Genomic DNA, 22,636 nt, shown 5'->3' with positions numbered 1-22,636 from the left:
GTAGGGGTGTTAAACACTTGGTCATGAGTTTTTGAAATTCAGTTTGAAATTCGCATCAAGTTAACACAGATTTTAGTTTGCATCTCCAGACTACCTGAAAAATCCTTATTTTAAGGCAAAAATTTTGGGACGCAGTACAGTACACCTGGGACACCCGTCCCAATGAATAGTAATGTATTTACACGTATTTAAATAGGAAAATATGTGCAATAAAGACCTGTTATTTTTCAGGGGATTTTTTCTAAAAAGCAGAAGAATTGGTTAAATGATTTGGGACATGTATGTTTTTTGTTGTATTGATGATGAGAGAGGTTTTTTTTTTGTTTTTTTGTTTTTTTCAACTTTGAAGGAGCTGCAAGTGTCATTTTCCAACTTCTTACAAACTTGTATGTATAACTATAGAGACACTTTAATGTTACTCTTGCGAAATGCATGTAATGGTAACAGGGCACAGAATCTGCAGCTAATTGAATTGTTCCCAACTATTTATTTATTTTTTGTTTTGAGGTACATTCCGACTGCATCAAATATATATCGGTGGACACTATAGCTATAAAAGCTTTTTTTTTTTTCTTTTTTTTTTTACTATTTTGAGACCTGTGCCATCATTATTACTATGTATACTTTTAAAGTACATTTTTGGTTTAAAGATTGAAGGAATAGCTAAAATTTAACAACCAAAACAGTGGAGAGGTGTAGAAATGACCCATGAATGAGTGCACAATGCTAGCAAATAAACAGACCAGTACAGTAAATGAATAATAGGACTTACATCAATAAAACCTAGTCAATAGATCTAATCTAAGACTGTAGATGCTAAATATAAGATTAATGTATTAAACCTGAAAATGTTCAATCACTGGTAGCGTTCATTCACTGGCTAAATCACCCTATGGATTTTCTGCTGTAAGCTATTTTATAATAGTCTTATTTCTGAGGCCATACGCCCACAGTGTGGCTGTAACGTTGTTTATAGCCATTATTTTAGATACCGGCACTTGGGTAATATGATCCCATTAGATGGTGAGGTTTTTTGTTTCTGTTGAACAACATATTGTCATTGGTGCTAAATACATCACTATTCACTAGTGTTTTACATTGTAATAGGGTGCAAGGCAGTATGTTATAGTGTTATGAAGAGTATAGAACACACATGAAAAATATTAAAACAGCTTTATTTTCTTGATCTGTTTGTTGAAGCCCAGAGTTGCTCATCACTGATCATCATTGCTTGTCACATATGTAGAATGTTAAAGTACTTGTTATATTTTGTGTTAGGTCATTTCATTGTCTGTCGGAAACCACCCCACAGAAACCAATCCATTCCCAGCAGTTGAAAGCGTAGTTGTGAAGCTGACCTGTTCTCCTCCATCACGATTTACCATGAATCCTGTGTACAAACATTTCCATATGGATCTCATCTGCCCGCTGATGCAGCAAGAGAAGCAAGTGGTAAGGTTCTATCTAGAAGTCTTCCTCTCTTCTCTAAAGATAGATATTGTAGCATTAAATCGTGTGGGTTGTTTTTGGGTTTTTTTTGTATTCTTTCTGGAACTTGTGCACATGCTCCCACCATGCACAATCTTGGACACTTTTCCTAAAATGGGAGTTAGCTACAAATTGTAAATTAGGTGCAGAGGATGTGTTAACAACTTGGTGGAAGAGTCTACAGGCTTTTTCTCCCTGTAGAATTACTTTATTTTCACCTAAAATAGTGTTTCTTGGAGCGTTTCAGTAGAAAGCTTTGCAAACCCAAAACTCACAAGTAAAAAAAAATTTTCAAAATGAATTTTATCAAAGGTAAAACCAAGCTGTTTGTTGATTTTATTATGTTCTAGATTCCAGTTTCAAACTACCGCAACCAATTACTGCAATTATCAGCCTATGATCATCAGGGAAGGAAGTTTGACAATTTCAGTTCTTTGGCTCTTGATTGGGACTCCTCCAATGTGCTATTAGCCAGCTTTGAGGCTTCCAAACCCATGGAATATATTCAGAAGGAGGACGGAAGCGGTCAAAAGAAACTACATGGTATAACATTAATTCAAGTTTCTAGGCTTTTCAGATAATTACTTATGTGCACTGACTGCTTAATGATTAGAAAAATGGCGGATTAACTTTTAAAGTATAGTGAAACAACACTGAACTGTCTACTCCCTTGTTGTTCCTAGTCCAAGAAATAGATTATGACACCGACTGTAGTGCTGTCGACAAATAATATAAAGTATACAGTCCTGTGACATTAACTTATATTAAACATTCTTTTCCACTGTAGCACATTATGAAATTTTGTTGGCGTATTATATACCCCTATATTAATTGATGCTATAGTCTAATGTTGTTTAGTATGTATTTAATTATAATTTGTTTTATTAGGTCTGAACACTGTTCATGTTCATCAAGTATCTGGCACAGCAGTTATTACTGCCAGAGCAAACAAGTACCAGGAATCGCATCACAGAGCAGCTAAAGTGAGAACCCCGGTATGTGCATAAAGCTCTCCTCTCCCTGATTGTATTAGTATTTGTTATTAGATATGTGGCTGAGAACAGAGGGTGAGTTTCTCCATCAGAACATGGCGATGAGGACTTTTCTACTTCAGGGTCCATAGGGGTCCACAGGGTTGACCTTGGGGTATAGGTTGGGAACCAAATCCGGGCACCACGCAGTTAAAGCTTTTAGCTCCCAGGATGCACTTAGGTCCACTCTCCCTATAACCCCGCCCCCCAGCCAGAGGCACCTCAGTTTAAGTTGGTGCCCGGCCGGAGTTGGGTCACCGTTACTGCAGGGGGGCTGCTTAGCAGCCGCTAAGCTTAAAAGAGTTTTATTTTATTAATTTTTACTACTCTTCAGAGCGGCAGCATCAGACTGTCCAATGGACGTCTGAGCTGCCGCTCCTACACCCCGCCGGCGCTGCGACGCCAGTACAGATCTGGGGATCGCAGCGGGACCCCAGAGTCTGTACTAGCCGGGCTCTGGAGGAATCCCTGGGCTGCTGCCGGATCGACGGGGACAGGTAAGTCGCGTGGTCACCGCTTGCGGTGATCCACGTGTGAATATGCAGCCTTATGCCTCCGGTCTCTGGGGACAGACCGGAGGCGCTAGCGGTGGCGGCGGGCTCCCCCTCCATGGAGGCATACCCTGCGTGTCCACAGCCCACCAGGGATTATAGCGGCAGCGGGAGCCGGCATCCCGGGGGGGTTAATTGCTAGCCAGGGGAGGAAGCCTTCCCTGTCTAGCGGCTCCTCCCCTCAGCTCAGCGCGCCTTTCAATAATACAGTCTGGCGTCGCTGAGCTGCTTCCTCCGCGGGCCACGCTTCTTCTGAGGTCTCCAGTGGCCATTTTCTCTCTGTGGTGCTGCAGAACTCTTAGGATGTCAGTGAGCCCAGTCCCCCTGCGTACCTGGCCATTTTGGGTGAGTGTACACAGCGCTATAGCCTTCCCAGACACTGAATCTGGCCAGTTGAATGTAGCGACATTGTGCAGTATATTATATGTCATGCTTATGTATCTATATATATTTTTCTGCATTGTATGTGACTTATGCTAGTGCTGACTGTCTGCTTTTTCTCTCACCTGTCAGTGTATATCTATTCCTTTTCTTTATCTGCCTGGGGTGGTTCTGAGACCTCACATATATATATTTGTTAATATCTGTGAGGTTTGTCACATACTGTTGCGTGCTGCACGTTGCCATATTTTAGATGGAACTGTGAGTTGCATACGCTGATAATGGGTCCCTGCAGCTAATCTTAGCGTCAATCAGGACCGGTATGGCGCTGCTTAATATTTCCGTCAAGATAGTCAGATATATCTGACCAGGAGATTGCACACGATACTGCACCCATTATTGCTATCCTGCAAGTCATAGCCTGCAGGAATTAGTGCGGAGGATTTTAACTCAGAAAGGTGTATGTATGCGGCACCATCTGGTGCGGGGCCCCTTGCACGACCCCCTTAAAGGGCGGTTTGTTTCTCAGGATCCTCTCCTTTGAGGATCGCCGGGCGGGCCCCATTGTCGTCACTCGCTTGGAGTTACTTCACCATACTGCCCTTTTGAACTCGGGGTATCTCGCAATTTCTTGCAATTTACCCCTGTGCAACAGACTGTCGCTCCCCACCGGGGTTTTTCACAGTACATGAATTACCTCCGATACCACATCGGTCTGTCATTCCCCTTGCAGAGATTACCACAACGGCCACCCTGGTGGATGTCGTTTTATACAAAATACTAATTGGCGTGATATACGCCCTGTGGTTACTGACCAGTGGCTCTGCCGTGAACTGGATGGTATATTCGGCTCTTTCCCTCTCACATGGGGGGAGCCGATTTCAAGTATTATTATCCCTGCTTTGGGGCTGGTAGCCAGGTTCATTCTGGATATAGAGAATGTCGATCTTGCACCTGTATCATACATCTCCCGTTTTCTGCCCAAGGGTGGATCTCATAGCGGGAGTCTGGCTGTCGCCAGATACGAGGAGTCACAAAGGCCTCCTGTTTCCCATTCCCTGAGGGTCCTCACAAGTAATGGAAATCCCCTTCTGGGATGGATTTTACGGATCCGTAGGTGGTAACTTTGCCTGAAATCAATGTACTCGTTTTCAGGACCTGTTGCCCGTCCTACCATGGCCATCGCATGGTGATGCTTTTGTGACGTTTTTCCCCTCCAACACGTCTGAGGTTCAAATATCTTTTGCCGCTCACATAAAATATGCAGTGGTCATATGTGGGATTACCTCATGAGATGCCGGTCTTCTAACTTTCAGGGTTTCGGCGGCGTCTGTATCCGCCGCAGTACCCTATGGCTGCGTTATGGGAAAGCAGAGGTGCACACTCCTTCCATGGGGAAGTTCTTGTTTGGTCCTGACCTTGACAAGATCGTTGCATCATTGGCAGTATCACTAATGGGGAGATACCGTCTTTAGCTACTCCCACTACATTCGGACTAACTCTGTTAAGTCTTTTTGTCCTCAGGGTCAGCCTAAAGGCCTGTTTTTTCCTAGGCTGTCGGCCTCCATGGGGGCCACCATATCCAGTACCGAGCAGTCCTGGACTTCCGGACGACCCTGTTTCTACACCTGAGGATATACCCTCAGCCTGACGGGACAGGTCTACATCTGGGGAATTTCCAGAGTGAGGTACTGATTCTCAACGGCCTCTCATTGCTCAGGCAGCCTCCTCACAGGCATTGTTACACGGGCCCTTCTTCAGACCTGATCAGGGCCTTACAATCCCAGAAAGCTATACAGTCTTTGTGGTAAGCAGAGCTATTTCGGCCAACCTCACTATCTCAGTGAGGGACTGATTGTTCTACATTCTTTCTGGGGCGGTGACAGACTGGTCCTCCTTTGCCTATACTCTGTCTCAAATCCCTGAATCAGATTCCAACGGTGCCTTGACTCAGGTGGAATCGTCCATGCTCCATCATCCGATGTTTGGAACCTGGGGATTTTATGGTATATCCGAGTATTCAGGATACGTACCTACGGGTACATACAGAGCCCTCTCATCAGCATGGGTTCAGGTTTGCTGTGCCACAGCAACACTTGTAAGTTTCGGGCTCTGCCTTTTGGGGCTGTCCTCAACTCCACCGGGGTTTACCAGCTTTATGGATTTTCTGACAGTTCACCTGTTCAGTGTATCCGAATGCTCCTTTCTCTGGACGGTCTCCTGCTTTTAGCAGGATCACCAAGGTACTTTACCGCCAGGTCAGGATAACCGTGGCTTCTTCTCGGCACAGATAATTAGTCAACGGAGAAAAAGTCCTCCCTGCATCCCTCACAGGGTTTTCTTCATCTGGGAGCACTGCTGGATTCTCAGAATCTGAGAATTTTTCTGGCGGAAGACAAGATCTCCACTCTTCAACTTGGAGTGTGCGGATATCTACGCAGTCGACATATGTCATTACTCTTTGTGATGCGCGGTCTACCTGAGTGTCTACCTTTTGGTAGGGTGGAATGTGCTCAGTTCCATTCCAGGCATTGCCATAATTGACTCCCCTCCAGATGGATCGAGTTTTTTCCATCGGATCGCTGTTCGAACGATGAGACTTTCTCTGGAGGCGAGTTGGTCTCTGTCCGGGTGGCTATGGCCATCTTGTCCAGGGTGTTCTTTGCTAAAGACAGTGTCTGGTCCGCATTCGTTTCGGGGCAGTTGGACGTCTGTCGCTTCTGCCCTGCCACTTAACTTGTTGATACTTTAGGCTGTCTTGGACTTTCACTCTGGCCTAACCCATATGTCACGGTAAACCTGAATAGGTTCAGTCCGACAGTGTCACAACAGTGGCTTCCATCTAGGCAACACTGGTAGTTGGGTGGCAATGTCAGGAATGTCACCCATTCTGACATAGTCCAAGGGTCTTCTCCGGGCCAACTCTGCGGTGTTTATTCCCGGAGCTCTCCATTGGGAAGCGGGCTTCCTCAGCCGTCACGGCGTGCATCCCGGGGACTAGTCTCTTCTCCAAGAGAGGTTTCAACTCCTGGTGAGCAGAGGGGGCCTCCCTGAGGGGATTGATCCCCATGGCCTTCTGACTCGATCACACATTACCGGTGTTACAGTCCAGCTCTAGGAGTACTGAAGCTACCTTCAGTGACTCTTTGTCAGTGAAGTGGTCCTTCCACTTTGTGTACCTGTGTCCTCCGGTCTCCCTTCTTCCTCGAGGTCTTCGGAAGTTTAATTCGAGACGGAGGGGCTTTCCTTCTGGGGGCTCCAGGTCGTCCCAGACATCACTGGTACTAAGATTTTCGGAGCCTCCTCATCGATGCTCCGTTCCTACTGCTTCACTATCTGGACCTGTTGTCTCAGGGTCCTTGTTTTTCCCTGGATCTGGATCGCTTGTCTTTAACTGCACCCCTACTGTGGTCCTCAGGCTTCCCTGGCTCTGTCTTCATTGAGATGTTTAGAGCAGATAGGCCAGACTTTGCTGGGATCTGCCACGGACTGTGGCATACATAATTCTTATGGTATCGTACCTGTCGATACGATCCTCCGGTGTCCAGGATTTCCAGATATTCTGGCATTCCTTCCAGCTGGCTTGGGTTTCACCCTTGGCCTGGCCTTCCTGACAGTGCGGATCTCTACACTGTCGGTATGGTTAAGATATGGAATTGCTCCGCTCTGGTATCCAGTTCATCCTTTGGAGTGTTTTCTGGATTATGCCTCCACTTGTCCTCCCTAGGGACTCCTGGGGAGTTAGTAGTGGTTCTTTGTTCTCTCCGGGGACAGTCAATGGAACCGCTGGTTGTGATAGCCATTACATGGTCTATTGTTTAAGCTCTCTCTCTCTCTCAGGGTGTTTAAATCAACCAGGAGAGTGTCTGAATTGGGAGCGTTCTCATGTGGCTCCCTCTTCTGGAGGGCATCATGTCAGGGTGTGAGTTGCTCTCGCCCTGTGTTTCTTCTTAAAGTGGTTTTTAGGTTCCATATTATTCTGGAACTTATGGTATGGCCATTCAGTTCCCAGTCCTCTCGGCTGGTGTGGCCTCATGGACTGTGGTCCGGCCTCTTTGGCTTTATGTGATCCGTTCAAGTTCCTTATGGTAATCGGACTCCTTATTGGTGGTCTGCGGTTTCTGGTTTTAACAGGAAACGATGGCCGGCCTATAATGAAATGTTGGCTGGATGGCCTCGTATGTCTTCCTCAGGGGCCTACCCATGGGTGGGCTTTTCTGTCGTTGAGGCTTGTTTTTTTTTTTTTTTTTCTCGGGCCGTGTAACCCTCGTGGGCGGCTCGTCGTGGCGCCTCGGCTGTTTTGCCTTACTAGGTGTCCACGTGGTCTTCTGTCCATACCTTTTTAAGGTTCTAGGCATTGGTTTCCTTTGCCTCTCAGGATGCTTCCTTTTTGGCGACGGATTCTCCTCTCAGCACAGGAGCGTCCCCACCCTTGGTTGAACTGCTTTGGGACATCCCCAAGGTCAACCCTGTGGACCCCCTATGGACCCTGAAGTAGAAAACAAGAGATATGGTAAGAACTTACCTTTGTTATCTCTGTTTCTACGAAGTCCATAGGGTCCACAGGGTGCCCGCCCTGACGCACCTGGCTTCATATGGGCTGTGTTACTGGTCACCGGTTTCCCGTCTCCTTTTCTGTGAGTATGGTTCTAGAGTGTTCCAGTTTTCTCTCTCTTTTTCTCTCCTCCTCCGGCCTTTGGCTACTTACAAACTGAGGTGCCTCTGGCTGGGGGGCGGGGTTATAGGGAGAGTGGACCCAAGTGCATCCTAGGAGCTAAAAGCTTTAACTGCGTGGTGCCCGGATTTGGTTCCCAACCTATACCCCAAGGTCAACCCTGTGGACCCTATGGACTTCGTAGAAACAGAGATAACAAAGGTAAGTTCTTACCATATCTCTTGTTTTACTGAAGGTAAACTCTTAGGGGTATATTTACTAAAGTGAGAGTTTAGAAGTGGAGATGTTGCCCATAGCAACCAATCTAATTCTAGCTATTATATTCTAAAAGGTGATAGTTAAATGCAAAGTAGAATCTGATTGGTTGCTATAGGCAACATCTCCACTTCTAAAAACTCTCACTTTAGTAAATATACCCCTTAGGCTATAGATAGATATTGTGGACCTCATTCAGAGTCAGTCGCAAGCGACTCGATGGTTAGTCCTGCGCATGCGCAGCGGCAGCACTGCGCGTGCGTAAGCCCCGGAGCGACAGATAAACTCTCTCGCTCTGGAGCTCGCTACCAAAGGGACGGCTGTCGATGTTGATCGACAGCTCGCCCCGTTTGGTAGGCGGGCCGGGGGGGTGGTTTCCAAAACAGAGGCGTTCCTTAACGAACGCCTACTGTTTTATGGGCAGCCGCACTGACATCAGTGATGTCAGTGGGGAGCTTCCTGCTCCATCAGAGCAGAAAGCTACCTGGGGCTTGCGTTTGCCGAGACCCAACCTTAGGGTCTCGTCGCAAGCGCTGATGGTCACGATGGTGATCACCATCGTGGTGAACCCACAGCTTCACTAACGACCAGGAGGCCGCACTTAAAAAATGAAGAGGCCGCCCTCATTCAGAGAGAGCGATCGCTTCTTGCGACCGCCTCTGAATGAGGTCCTGAATTTCTTATGGAAACCGGCCATATTGACCTTCAGTCTTACCACCTCGTAGCCTCAATGTTGCTGGTTTCCAAAGCGGTTCCCTCTTTCTGCCAATGATCACAAGATAACATTAAAATGCTAAAGTTTTTCCTATAATCTTATAACCTTTCTCTTAAATCTATCTCCGAACTCTGGGCGTGCACAGATTTTAAATATGTACAAAGTACTGGAACACATAACACAAGTACATTCCTCACCTTCCAATATTTCATTGGTCTGTACATGGGGCTTAGTCTGTCCCATTTTGGCCTAGTTTATTTAATATAAAAGGAAGTGCGATAATTATTAATAAACTCCTCCTTTGTCATTGGGAGCACAGATGTAATATGACTTTGCGGAAGGGTTTATGCTTTGGGAAGTACCAAATGTAATGTTGAAATGTATCTACTGTCCAATTTATTTACATGTATATCTTTTAACATGTGTTCTATTTTATGGTCCCGTTTGTTCCAGGTCAAGGTATTGACACCGGTCTCTGCTAGTCTAGAACTTCTGCTTGTGGAAGATGTCAGAGTAAATCCTAAATCAATTTCCATTTACAATCATCCTGATGTCACGGTGAGTTTGCCTGTGTGTATATTGCTGGTGTTATGTGGTAGCTTAGACTACAAGCATCGGCAATGTGCACCTTAGAAAGCATTATAAAGTAACCTGAGGGGAAATAAATGTGATACATATAACTATGCCTACTTGAATGTTTAACTATTTCCCCTTATTAAGTAATTATTTTCCCATCTTCTCCCAGAGTACTGCTTATTTCTCCTTACTTGTGGTGCACACATAATAGTTAACAATGGCCTGTCTTTATTAGTTGTGAAGTCATCAAGTACAAGGTTTTCATCTTAGTGCCCTACAGCGGGCTTTATCTTGCTTATTTGCTTAGTTTGAGTGAACAGCTGTCTTCTAAATGAAGCTTTACAGACCTATCTATTAACAGTAGTCATTAGGGCTGTCTTCTAACACCACTTATTGCAGCAATACAAAATCTGCTATTGCTTAATCAATAAAATGTCACCAGTGCAGCTGAGCAATACTTAGGTGCCTCAGAAATTGTGACTATCCGCATTAAGAGTAAACTTAGCACATTGCCAGGGCAGTTTCCAGGGGTAGGCGTATGCCTGACCAAGGGTAGCCTTATTACACATACATAGTACCCCTACAATTCTTGTTAATTAGGCTTCCCCAGCTTTCACCAGCGAGAACTGGGGAATATGTGTAAAAGGTAAGTGGGTTAACCAAGACAACATATACATTATTCACACCCTGGTGACTCAAAGGATATAGAAGAAATTGTCACCATTTTTAGTTCTATGAACATAGGCCCTGATTCAGAGCCGGACGCTCTGACCAGAGCGCTCGCTCTGAATCAGGGCCCTCCTCCATTAAAATGGAGCGTCCTCCTGGACGCTCGTATAGCTGTGGGTCACCACCCACAGCATATACGAGCGTTCAAAAAGATGGTCGCGATGGTCTTGACCATCGCAACCATCGGACTTGCGACGGAAACCCTGCGGTAGGGTTTCCCAGCCACAAGCCCTGGAGTGATTTTGGCTCTATCAGAGCCAAAATCACTCCCACTGACATCACTAGTGATGTCAGTGGGGCCGGCTTCAGACGGTAGGCGTTCCCATGGGTCACCATCGACAGCACGCCCCCTTTGGTGCGAGACCCGGAGCGACGGCTTGGCTGTCGCTGTCCGGGTCTCGAGCATGCGCACGACGGAGCACACTCCGTCGTGCGCATGCGCAGTGGGGAACATCGACCCACTTGCGAGCATACTGCCACTTGCGAGTGGGTCTGAATGACCCCCATAGTTTTTAGACATCTATATAGTTCTTTGTAATGGATTATGAATCCATAACACTATTGCAAGTCTTTCATTGTATTACATATACTAGATATCTGAACACAAACAAGACCATCATATAAGGAAAGTGTGTTAATCCTAACATTTGGTTTACTCCATTATCCGCAGCATGACTTACATGCAGCTGCGTTTGGGGGGCAAAGTGGGGGTGGCGACTGGGACCTCTCTACAAAAAGTGGGAGTGACGCCACCATTTTGTAGGCATGCCATGCCCAGGGTCTGCGTTGTCGGCCTGGCTGAGGGCTGCGACCTTCACGAATGTGATCCGATGCAGCGTCTGCGGACGCTGCACTTGGATCGCAGATGCATGTAGGAAGTGTTTAAGTGTTTATTTCCTTCCGACACCTCCTGCTGCATTAGCATTTTAATTGGACGGTATTTTGCACCCGCTTCCTTGCAGCTGTCCAATACCGGCCACGTCTGAATTGGACCCAGTGTTTAAAATATTACGCACGCTGGCTGGTTTTATTGCTTTGTAACAAAATAATTAGCTCTTAATACTGACAATGTATCACTGACTTCTGAATATCATTTGTAGATGACATAGAACCGATTAACTGTAATTTTTTTTTAAATTAATTTACCGCATGTTTCTTTTTTTAAATTATATCCTCCCAAATTCTGGCCTGTAGTGTCCCGACCGTTACCTATGTAAGGCAGTATTGCACTTGCACCTGTAATGCCTACTCTCCTGTATGTGGTTTAGGAGACAGGGGGCCAGATGTACTAAGCCTTGGAGGGTGATAAAGTGGAAGGAGATAATGTACCAGCCAATCAGCTCCTAACCTAATATTTCAGACCCAGCCTGTAAAGTGACAGTTAGGAGCTGATTAGCTAGTACTTTATCTCTTTCCACTTTATCATTCTCCAAGACTTAGTACATCACCCCCATTGTCACATGATACTGATATACATCGTTTCCCCTTCTGGCCTTGCCTCTGTCTGAGGCCCCCATTTATCAACGAAGACAAATTCCAGTGCAATTTTTCAGTTAGTATCACTGTGATACAAACAAAAAATCCACTGGTATTTACCAATACTTAACCCTCCAGCGATGTCCAGCGTAGTCTTTTTCATCTGCGTGGTCCACCACTGGGCTGCTAGCAGCCTAACGCTGCCAGCGACGGGGGTCTTGTGTAATGCGCATGTGCGACCATCTGTCTCTGCATGTGCATGACACGGGACCCGGCAGTGCCTCTAAGGCTTTGCTGAATCTGGAAAGGCAGCGCCGAGTCCCCATTGCCGTCAATGGGAACCGCGTCGCGCTCTTCACCTAAAGATTGCGAGAGCGATGCTGTGACAAACGGTGGTAATCTTAGATTACCGCTGTTTGTTAAATGCAGAAAGGGAGTCATAACCCCTTTTGCGAGCGCTAAAGGGGTTATACTTCTTTATAAATGGGGGCCTGAGTCTTATTTCAGTTTAGCCTATCAAGTATGGGGAATGGGCTGTGTTCCCTCCTTTACCAGTAAACACCCAGGTACTCAAGAGATAGATGTTCAACCTTTCAGGGGTTGGGTTAAAATGTTATTAAAAGGATTTAGGAAAACACATTAAAGTGATGATATCACCAGAGATATTGGACTAAAAATCAATTACTCACAAACTATATAATAAAATGTATTCAATATTACCTTGGAATAGCATAAACTAAATAATCTAAGTAGTCATTACTTTTAATAATAGTACACTCCCTTTACAATCTTTTTAACACCATAAACTATGTTCAAGCATACATGACAAGCCGTTTGTGGGTGGTAACAGGGGCAGGCCACTAGAAACGGGCGAGTGGAGGTGCGACCGCAGGCGTGCCTGAGCGTCTTAACGCCATTGCAGAAGCGTGCATGATTAAGACTGAGCGTCATAATACACGTCACCTGGTTGAATTTTACACTTAAGTGCTTGCGGTATGCTATAGTCAACCTCAAACGCTGTGTTCGCTTCCGATGGTACCCGATGTTCCGATGGTTGCATACACTTCCTGGAGATAATGTGCGCAAGTGGGCGTCTTAATACAGGCTGGTGGGCGTCTGCATACACAAAGCGATTGCACGCCAAGACATAGTGGGCGTGCTTATGCCTTGCCATGCGATCGCCTACCATGCCGTCACTTAGCCGAATTTGCATATGCTGGGAGCGAGCGTACGCATCTAGCGAGCGGGTCTGAATGAGCTCCTAAGTGCATTACTATTTTGCTGGTTTATGAAACACCTACACCACTATCCTAAATTACTGTAACATATATAGGGCCTGATTCATATGTGGTCACAGCTGTGTCTTTTGCTGCAGCCATGTCTGTATCTTTATGTTAATGCTATGGCTAATTTTGATCATAAGGAGATGCCCACAGGCAGTGGCGCTAATCCGTCTCAGTCCACCTTTAGACCAGGGACATGCAGTCGGGAGACAGAGACTCCCTCATACTCCCTCCCCTATCATACTCCCTGTCACGCGCCAGAGTTTTGATATAAAAACTGTTTTTATACATGTGTGCCTCCACAGCCATTGACCTCACCGCATATCACTGCTTTACACGCTCCATCGATCGCAGCATCGAAGCTTGCACAAGTCCTATGGCAGGCGCAGTTTCTCCATCTGAACATGGCGTTGTGTGTCAGCACTCCTGCATCTTTAGACGCAACCGCTGTCAACAACACACCGTCGTCTGGCTAGCCAACCCACTGGTGCTTCCCAGGAGTGCCCACTGAAATCCACAGCTCTTGTGTCCAACTTTGTTCTGCGTCTCTGTGCGGTAACCATTGGAACGCATGCACAGTGTGACTCGGACGCATGCGTTGTACTGGTAATTTTAGCCAATTGCGGACATACCGGCATTGCTTGCAGTTAGCTCTTACCTCTGCATCAGGCCCTTAATGTTCAAGTCACTGAGGTCAACACCTAGGACTCTAGTGAACTTGCTGTATGTTATGTGTTTTTCTTATAAGCCTTAATTCCGGGACCAGACAGTTAAAAGGTTGACCGTGTCTAGTTGGGACCAGATATTCGACAGTCAATAGGTAGACAGGGGCATAAGGTCGACACACTGTGTCGACATGTACGAAGGTCGACAAACGTAAATGGTTGACGGGGTCATATGTCGACACAAAAATGGTTGACTCATGATTTATTTTATTTTTTTCTAGCCCTAGTCTTCACCCTAGCCCTCCCCTTTTTCCCTAACCGTCGGGGTAGGTGCCTGACCCTAACCCTCCAGTAAGTGCATAACCCTAACTCTCCCTCCTGGTGCCTAACCCTAACCGTCAGAGTAAGTGCCTAACCCTACACAACAAATATTGCGTGTAACATTTTGTGTCGACTTTTTGACCCTGTCGACCTATTGACTGTGTAACATCTGGTGTCTTACTAGACATTGTCAACCTTTTTACTGTCTGTCTATAGTCCGGACACCTTAATTCCGTTTACTACTTTGAAAGCAGCTTTCTTAATGGTCTGTCCTGCTGCTGGCAGACAAGTATTGCGTGCTTCCTCAGCTTGCTGGCTGGAACTTAATTGAGAAACTTTTTTTTTTTTTTTGCGGTATTAATATTTGCAGCTTTAATAAATTTGTGTAACTATAAATTGGGCAGTTTAAACAGGTTGTTGTTGCTTTGTCCAAAAAGTGTATTATAGTTATGTTGTTTAGCTGTATTTTCTACTACTTTAAATCAGCTCTCACTGGTAGCTGGGGTAGTGCTGCTTGTTTATCATCCTTCTATAATGCTTGAAAGGGGGAATGAAGCAGCCCCCAGTGTTTCAGCTCTCTGTACCTGGGATTACAGCTTTAGATGCCAGGTGATCAGTCATCAAACATAGATGTAACATTGTTATGATCAGATTTTATAATTTAAGCATTATTCTATTAGACCTATTCAACAAACTATTTTTTTTTTGGTCATTTCCAAGTTTTCTCATCATATTGCAGCTTGGAGTGCACTATGGGCCATATTCTGACTTTGGGAGTAAAGCAAAAGAGCAAGTAACTGTGCTCCTGGGCAATCCATGTTACAATGCAAGGGGTGCAAATACGTTTATTATTCTTGCTGTGTGGTAATACTGGCTGCTTTTGCACATAGCCAACAAATGCTGGACAGCTGCAATTTTGATTTCAGTTTGGACACATCCATCCCAAATCTTAATCTCCCAGCACATGTTACATCTGCCCCACCTTCGGTGCAGCATGATTTTACCAAGATGCAGTTGTTTGTTTGTTTTTTTGCTTTGCTCACACCTGAGTATCAGCCCATATATCTTCTCCCTTTTTAAAAAGAAAATATATAGGTCCAGCTGAATATTTAGATCTTACTAGCTAACATTGCACTGTGTCATATATTAATCAAACACCTGATGTCATTATCTGATGGAGCCCAAACATCAGCAGTCACCAAAAAATTTAGATTCTGCAATTTTTCCCACCGATATAGTGATTCTCCGATCCACCAATAAGCACCGATACATTGTCGAGACGTACCAGCGATTCGCAGATCATTTTCACCAAATAACTGATCTGCCAGTCATGAAACGCTCATCATTTTATTAGTAACTGTCTGCAATCTGGCTGGTCGGTACCATTGTCTGCAAACTGGCTGATTGGTACCATACTGATTCCGATAACGCTTAGGTCTGAATCAGTGAACCCCATACTTTTTTTTTTTTTTCTGTTTAGACAATCATCTGCAGTATTGATTCAATTGATTGCTGCTGATGTTTGAGCTCCATAACTTGCAGTGGACAGATAACTACTAAGTGCTGATTGGTTGCTGTGATGCTATGTGCAAATAATTACAATGGTAATAAATTAGCCCTCTTGTTTCTTCTCATATTGGAACAGAAACTCATGGATCTACTCTGTAAGCTGAATATGTAGCCTCACAAGCTGTCCGTTTCATAAGATGGCTATGCATTAATTTATATAAAAATGTATTTGTGAATGACTAAGTTTTCCTTGTCTTTTTATAATATACTCTTTTATCTAACAAATTTATTTATGTAATTATTGGAGAAGTAATTTAATGCAAATTACTTAAACTTTCAGGCTGAATTCACAATTATGGAAGGATCGGGATATTTTTTCATTAACAGCAGTGTTTCCAATATTGTTAATTCGGCTTTTCAAGAAACAAAGGGAATTGTGACGGTAAGTGGAAAATGTAGTTTGATTATTGAACGTTCTTTATTGTATGTCCTGTATAACTGAAGCCTAAAGTCATCCTTTTGATAGTCATTGTGATAGCTCAACTTCATGACAATTCCTAAAATGCCATGTACCCAAGAAACAATTCATACTTGCCTACTCTCCCAGAACCCTTCCTAGTGAAGTGGGTAGAATATTACCCGGAATCCGTAGTCCATGAGGATTGTATGATGCAACTAGTCAGGCCCCGCCCCCAACACAGCCCACCTGCGTCTCCTCTTCTGGCTTTTCCCGGAGAGGAAACTGCGTACATAGGTATGCGACGATTAATGTAATTACTTCCATTACTGCTTTCTTATTGTACAGGGCCGGCTCAAGGCACATTCTGTCTGTGCAGCCGCACGAGGGTGACAGGTCCGTGGCTGGTGAGTCTGCTCAGTGCAGAATCCAACAGCTGCCGCAACCTGGCTGGCTCAGCAAGAACCCTGTCCTCCACCCACTCTGCAGCGCTATTAGTATAAGCTCAGGGGGAGGGAGCGGGGAGAGCAGTGCAGCACAGGATGGCACTGGGTGACAAAAAACCTAGCACCAGCCCAGCTGTTATGTGTCAGGTTTGCACATATTTTAATTAAAAGAGCATTTATCTGGTATAATATTTACTTGTATAATTTAAATGGAAAGCCAATTGCTCGAATAATTGAGATGAGGAGAAAAGACAAAACAAGATTCAAATGCTGCAAAAAACCTGCTTGTGTCCTCTAGTATTGCTACATCCCACGGATACATAAACACCCCTAGAATTCCACACCAGTGGATAAAGGCATTAATATTAGGTCCCAAGTCCGGGGACCCTGATGTGATTTACAGAGTCTTTTAATATGGTGGTGGACAGGGTTGTGTTTCTATTTTTCCATATATTTTATGATTGACCGGCACTGGTTTTGCCTATTATATTGACCTTAAATAATCTGATTTGGTCCTGAACCGCCAACCCGCGGCACCCCTGCATGTGCCCCGCGCCGCCTCATGGTGCCACAGCATCCAGTTGGGGAACCACTACCATAAGGATTCACACAGCGAAAGTGTTATTCAGAAAACTGGAAAGTTATTTCCTGAAAGAGAGAAATCCTATCCGCAAATACTGTAACTATAGACATTTCATATTTTCACAACATAGATGGGTCCAGCAGTATCAAATATTTGTCATTTCAAAACTTCAGTCACGGACCCATTATATGTGCATAAAAGTTCCTGTATGTTTGTTTGTGTGTGTATGTATGTATGTATATGTATGTGTGTGTGTATATATATATATATATATATATATATATATATATATATATATATATATATAATCTACATACATACATGGTCTGTCTAACAGGTTCGGTGAATGGTCTGATCTATATCTGTATTTGACGCAACTCCTCAGAACACTCTGTTGAAATGAATGCAATGGCAGTGTGGTGGTGTCCTCAGGCTAACCCCGACTGGGGGCAGGTCAGACATGTCCATGCATGTCAGCGCGCATGAGCGACCTTGTTGCATACAGATATATCAGACCATTCACCAAACTTTTTAGACAGACCTCGTGTGTGTGTGTGTGTGTGTGTGTGTGTGTGTGTGTGTGTGTGTGTGTGTGTGTGTGTGTGTGTGTGTATGTATGTACACCATATGTAGCACCCTCGATCGGGCTGTCAATTATACCCCTTAGCTTGTATTAAAAGATATTGTAAATACTTACCATTTGTTAGTCAGTACACTGAACAACGAACAGGCAGGTACTGTGGGGTCTATTCATAGTGCAGAGGAAAACAATATTTTGTGGTAAACAGGGCTTTTCTCTGCTTTCGTATAATCATTATCTGGTTTCTCCAGCGGTGCCCCCACTTAGTTTTGGTATCTAATCAGTCTACTTTTGTAAGGTGAGTGCGATTCATGTAGCAACGGAAAACGGGGAAAACAGAGAATCTGCTAAACTTAATTAAAGAAATCGAAAACCAGAAGGGATGGAACATTTCAGCACGGCCCAATAAGATCACACATCGCTAAACTGCTTGCTCTACATGAATTCCGCAAAAATAGACAGCAAAAATGGACTAACTTGAGTGATAAGGAAACTGACACCGCCACCAATGTACATGAATAGACCCCTATGTATTCATCAAAAAAAGCAAAGGCCACGTTCACCCAGGAGAGCTGATTTAACACAAAGCACTGTCACTCGCTCTACTGGACCTGCCCAAAGCCAGCTTGCCTAGCAGAGAGCATAGAGTGCATTTTTGGCTAGGCAGAATGCATAGGAACAATAACATAATGTTAACTGGTGACCGGTCTGCTTTAGATCTTAAGATGACTTTTTACCAGAATCCAAAAATTGGCCTGTGCTGTGTATATAACGGCCGCCACTGTGGCTCACACCTCTCAGGACTGGATCAGTCCAGTGGTGCTAAATAGTGCAGAGTATAATCATCCTATTTACTGCTATTGGTGGGATTGGATATGTTGTGTCCTGCAGCAGGTGCTGCCTAAATTAAGTCCAGGGCGTATATTTACTAAAGTATGAGTTTTTAGAAGTGGAGATGTTGCCCATAGCAACCATTCAGATCTACTTATCATTTATCTAGCACCTTCTAGAAGATAATAGCTACAATCTGATTGTTTGCCATGGGCAACAACTCCACTTCTAAAAACCCACACTTTAGTAACTATACCCCCCGGTGTTCGTAAGGGCTTAAAGTGGTAGGATGTCAAAAAACGATAATCGTGTTAACAATCCTTCTTCAGGCTGAGACATGGACAACTTGTCAGTTGTCATGTTTATAAATACGTGCTCTGATACTTAATTTTCTTTCCTGATCTCCATTTATTCGTATACCGTTTTGTCTACTTTTGTCCTCGTGTACCATCTTCTTGTGATGTCCCTTGTGTGCAGTGTAACCTTCATGTGCCAGTTGTTTCACAGCTCCATGCATGATTGGACTAGCTCATCCCCAGGTTAATCTCTTTCTAGAGCTCTGTTTGTGTTATTAAATCTACTAAATCACTACTTTTATGGCTGAATTCTCATTATATGCAGGTAGGTTATAATGATGCTTTGGTATTTCTGTATGTGGCTATTAGACCTGTGCTTGGTAATGACTCTATTTCTCTCTCAGGTTTATCCTCTGCGCCCAGGGACATTATCAATCATGGTTTATGATCTTTGTCTGGCTTTCCCAGCACCGGCTACAGTCAGTGTTTACGTGTCTGATATTCTACAGGTGGATGTTAGAGTGGTTGATAAGGTAAGGTTATGTTCATTCATAACATAGAGCTGTAACCAAGGGTAGCACTAAATTGGCTTCTGCAATTTTGTTTTATAATAAATCTTGTTCTAATTTGTTGGTCTAATCACAAGACCTTATTACTAGCATGTAATAAATACTGCATGGTGATCATAGAACGTCCAAAATCTGAGAAACCCCTCAGTTTAGTAATCTGTTGCATATACAGTAGCAGGTCACGGATTAAGGGGTGCCAAAGAAAGTGGCGTTTATCATGGATTTCCTTAATTATTTGAGCCAGGTATGATCTAAAACCTTATGCTAGGGCCTCTAAACAAGTGTTTTCAATTGCTATACAGGTAGAAATTGGAAAGACTGTTAAAGCCTATGTAAAGGTCCTGGACTCTTCCCAAAAGCCATTCCTTGCTAAATATTTTGCCTATATGGACTTAGTGCTGGGGTCATCATCACAGATTGTGTCAATCAAGTGAGTATGTTTTGTCAATATTTTAATGGCGTTTATTTGATTTAGTACCTGTGGAACATGATATAGACTTTCCTTGTCTTCTAAAGAACTAATGAGATTTCATCTTGCAGAGCGCTCAATGAGAAGGTTGATGAGTTCACTGCTGTCTATGCTGTCCATGGACTTGCCATAGGGCAAACAAGTCTCACCGCATCTGCCATTGACAAAGCTGGTAACAAACTGGATTCTTCACCAAGGTCACTGGAGGTATTTAGAGCAGTGTACACACTGATGGGTCATATAGGGGTCTTACCATTAATGGAAATAAAATCCGTCATTGGCATCATGTAAGGCAGTTAGTTTATTTAAGGATCTGCACAATATACATGATTTCCTCCTTTTTTTGTATGCTGTATATTCACTTTGGATTGATTTATGAAGCTTGGAGATTGTGTTACATTTTTTTTAATTTATAGTACACAAAATAAACCTAAACATGTAGTTTGGGGTTTGTAACTTCATATTTCAGAATATTAATATAGTTGAAACTGCTACTGTAATTTATAATTCATTCTGATGATTTGCTGTTGTAAGGCTGTGTGTTTCCATAACATACTGTATTTTTAGCCCTAAGCTATGTTATATTGTGCAGTTTGGTTGGCATTTCCGATTGCCGCTACAGATCCCATTAGGGAAATGCTCCTCAGATGTATGGGCCTCTTTAGTCAATCAGAAGAAAGTAACATTAATAACAAAACAAAATGCATAATTTCCATATAAAAATAAGTGGTCTACCCTGCTCCATTTTAGGGCCGTATTCAATTAGACGCGAAAGCCGTTTTCTGCGAAAAAGTATCGCCGATCACAACTTTTCACGTGGTCGTAAGTTATCTCCGTATTCAATTCCAGCCAGTTTTCGCCTACACGGAAAGTCAATGCAATGTAATAGGCGAAAAAGATTCACTTCTGAATAGCTGGAGAAAAGAAGTGCAACATTTTTATTTTGGGATACAAAGGTGGGGAAACCACTCAGAACCCTTGGGACAGGCCCCCAAAGGACAACTGTGTCAAATAATCCTGGGGGAAAACGTAAGAACACCCCAAAAAAGTACTTTAATTTTGGGGGTGAAAGAGTAAAAAGTGGGGGGACAATCATAAAAACTAGTGAAATAGACTTTTTGGGGGTCTGCACAGATGGGTCAGGTGTTTTTATTATTGCAGGTGCATGCAAGCAGGTGCGTTTTTCACGTGTTTTTTTTTTTTTAACTTTACATTAGAGATTTTAAAATATGCTAGCACCCATTTTCATGTACCCCAAATTTGACAGGACTACTTATTTTCACCAAAAAATACTGCTTAATGCCATTCTTCACCACTTGTGCAAAGACACTAATAAGAAGCTATTGAAACAACTTAAGTACACCAAACAGCTTTATTAGGGCTATTCGGGCACATCTACATTGATCACCAATGTTAGTGCATCTTTTTGAGTGGTTCAGGCTGATTTCCCCATTTCTGACGGCACTTTCCGCCTGATCTGAATTTGCCGTTTTCACCTGGTTTGTAATTGAATACAGCGAATAGCGGTTTCCACGTCCAAAACACGTGATGTCGGGCATGCAAAACTTTTCCGTGGATGCTAAACTAATTGAATACAGCCATTAGTTGACTACTTACTGTAGAAGTGCAAAAGAAATCTATTCTGTCTTTGTATACTACAGTACACATATTTTAAATGTCCTACCACAAATATTTCAACAGAAATGTAAAGAATTGGTAAAGAATCTTCCAAGTAATTGGCAGAACATGTGTGTTATGTTCTGCCAGTGCATTGTAGACCACAGTGGAACTCTGTTTTATTTTTGTTTGTCATGTTTATCTGTACTGTGTCACAGGTATTTCCTCCATTTCGGCTTTTACCCAGACGGATTACACTCCTCATCGGTGCCACAATGCAGGTGAATATTTTGAGGGTTGTAATGTGTCGTGATTGTTTCATTACCAGTAGTAGATGTAATATTATGATGTTGCATGTAGTAATATAATGTATCTGCTGTTTTTTATATTACACTGCTTTCTAGATCACATCAGAGGGGGGACCTCAGCCTCAGTCCAACATCAATTTCTCCTTCACAGAGGGGAATGTTGCGTCAGTAGGCAGTAATGGATTGGTGAGAGGGACGATGGTTGGAAATGGCACAGTAACTGGAGTCATTCAAGCTGTCGATACCGAATCTGGAAAAATGGTGATTGTGTCGAAGGTAATTTTCTTTAGCTAGGAAGATTATATTTAGAAAAATTCATTTTGATATGAAAATGATTTTCAAAGCAGGAATATTGCTAAATTAGGTATATGATGAATCGTCATTATATTTAGGTCATATGATTAGGAGAAGAGTTTGCAGATAATTATGTGGGTCAGTCATATAAAAGATCGGAGAGACCAGCAAGATTCAGATGATAGATATTCACTGAATGGACATATACAGTATCTTGTGGAAATACTACTTATGTGGTGGTGTCTGGAAAATAAATGTATAAGCCTTTACACAGCATTTGAGGGCATTTGTTCATCCCTTTTGTAATTTCAGGATAAAGTGGAGGTTGAAGTGATGCAACTGACAGGTGTTCGGATTCTTGCACCTGTTACCAGAATGAAAAGTGGCACACAGGTGAGTCTGGTAGAGCAGCAGCTACTGGGCCAAGGCACCAGGTGTGAGATATGTTACTGGGCAGAACAAAACATCACCATTGTTAGGCTGTCTTGGAAGCCATTGTTATGGAACATCCATGGTGCCCCTTAGTTAGCC

The 22,636-nt window shown here is 43.6% G+C and overlaps 1 protein-coding gene across 1 annotated transcript in view; it reads left to right on the top strand.

Annotated features, from left to right (window-relative positions):
- The window catches only part of NUP210 (nucleoporin 210), a 118,285-nt gene that overhangs the window by 60,388 nt on the left and 35,261 nt on the right, over nucleotides 1–22,636 (top strand). Inside the window, exons 16-26 of the mRNA XM_088482471.1 lie at nucleotides 1,279–1,452; nucleotides 1,839–2,031; nucleotides 2,377–2,483; nucleotides 9,550–9,654; nucleotides 15,996–16,097; nucleotides 19,253–19,381; nucleotides 19,720–19,847; nucleotides 19,958–20,093; nucleotides 21,722–21,784; nucleotides 21,908–22,087; nucleotides 22,418–22,498. Coding sequence (XP_088338597.1) covers nucleotides 1,279–1,452; nucleotides 1,839–2,031; nucleotides 2,377–2,483; nucleotides 9,550–9,654; nucleotides 15,996–16,097; nucleotides 19,253–19,381; nucleotides 19,720–19,847; nucleotides 19,958–20,093; nucleotides 21,722–21,784; nucleotides 21,908–22,087; nucleotides 22,418–22,498 — 1,398 coding nt within the window. The remainder of the gene's footprint in view (nucleotides 1–1,278; nucleotides 1,453–1,838; nucleotides 2,032–2,376; nucleotides 2,484–9,549; nucleotides 9,655–15,995; nucleotides 16,098–19,252; nucleotides 19,382–19,719; nucleotides 19,848–19,957; nucleotides 20,094–21,721; nucleotides 21,785–21,907; nucleotides 22,088–22,417; nucleotides 22,499–22,636) is intronic.

This window comes from Taudactylus pleione, unplaced genomic scaffold (genome assembly GCF_031769625.1).
Source record: "Taudactylus pleione unplaced genomic scaffold, aTauple2 ptg000289l, whole genome shotgun sequence".
Taxonomy (NCBI): Eukaryota; Metazoa; Chordata; class Amphibia; order Anura; family Myobatrachidae; genus Taudactylus; species Taudactylus pleione.
Note: the sequence above shows the minus strand (reverse complement) of the source record. Positions and strands in the feature narration are given on the sequence as shown.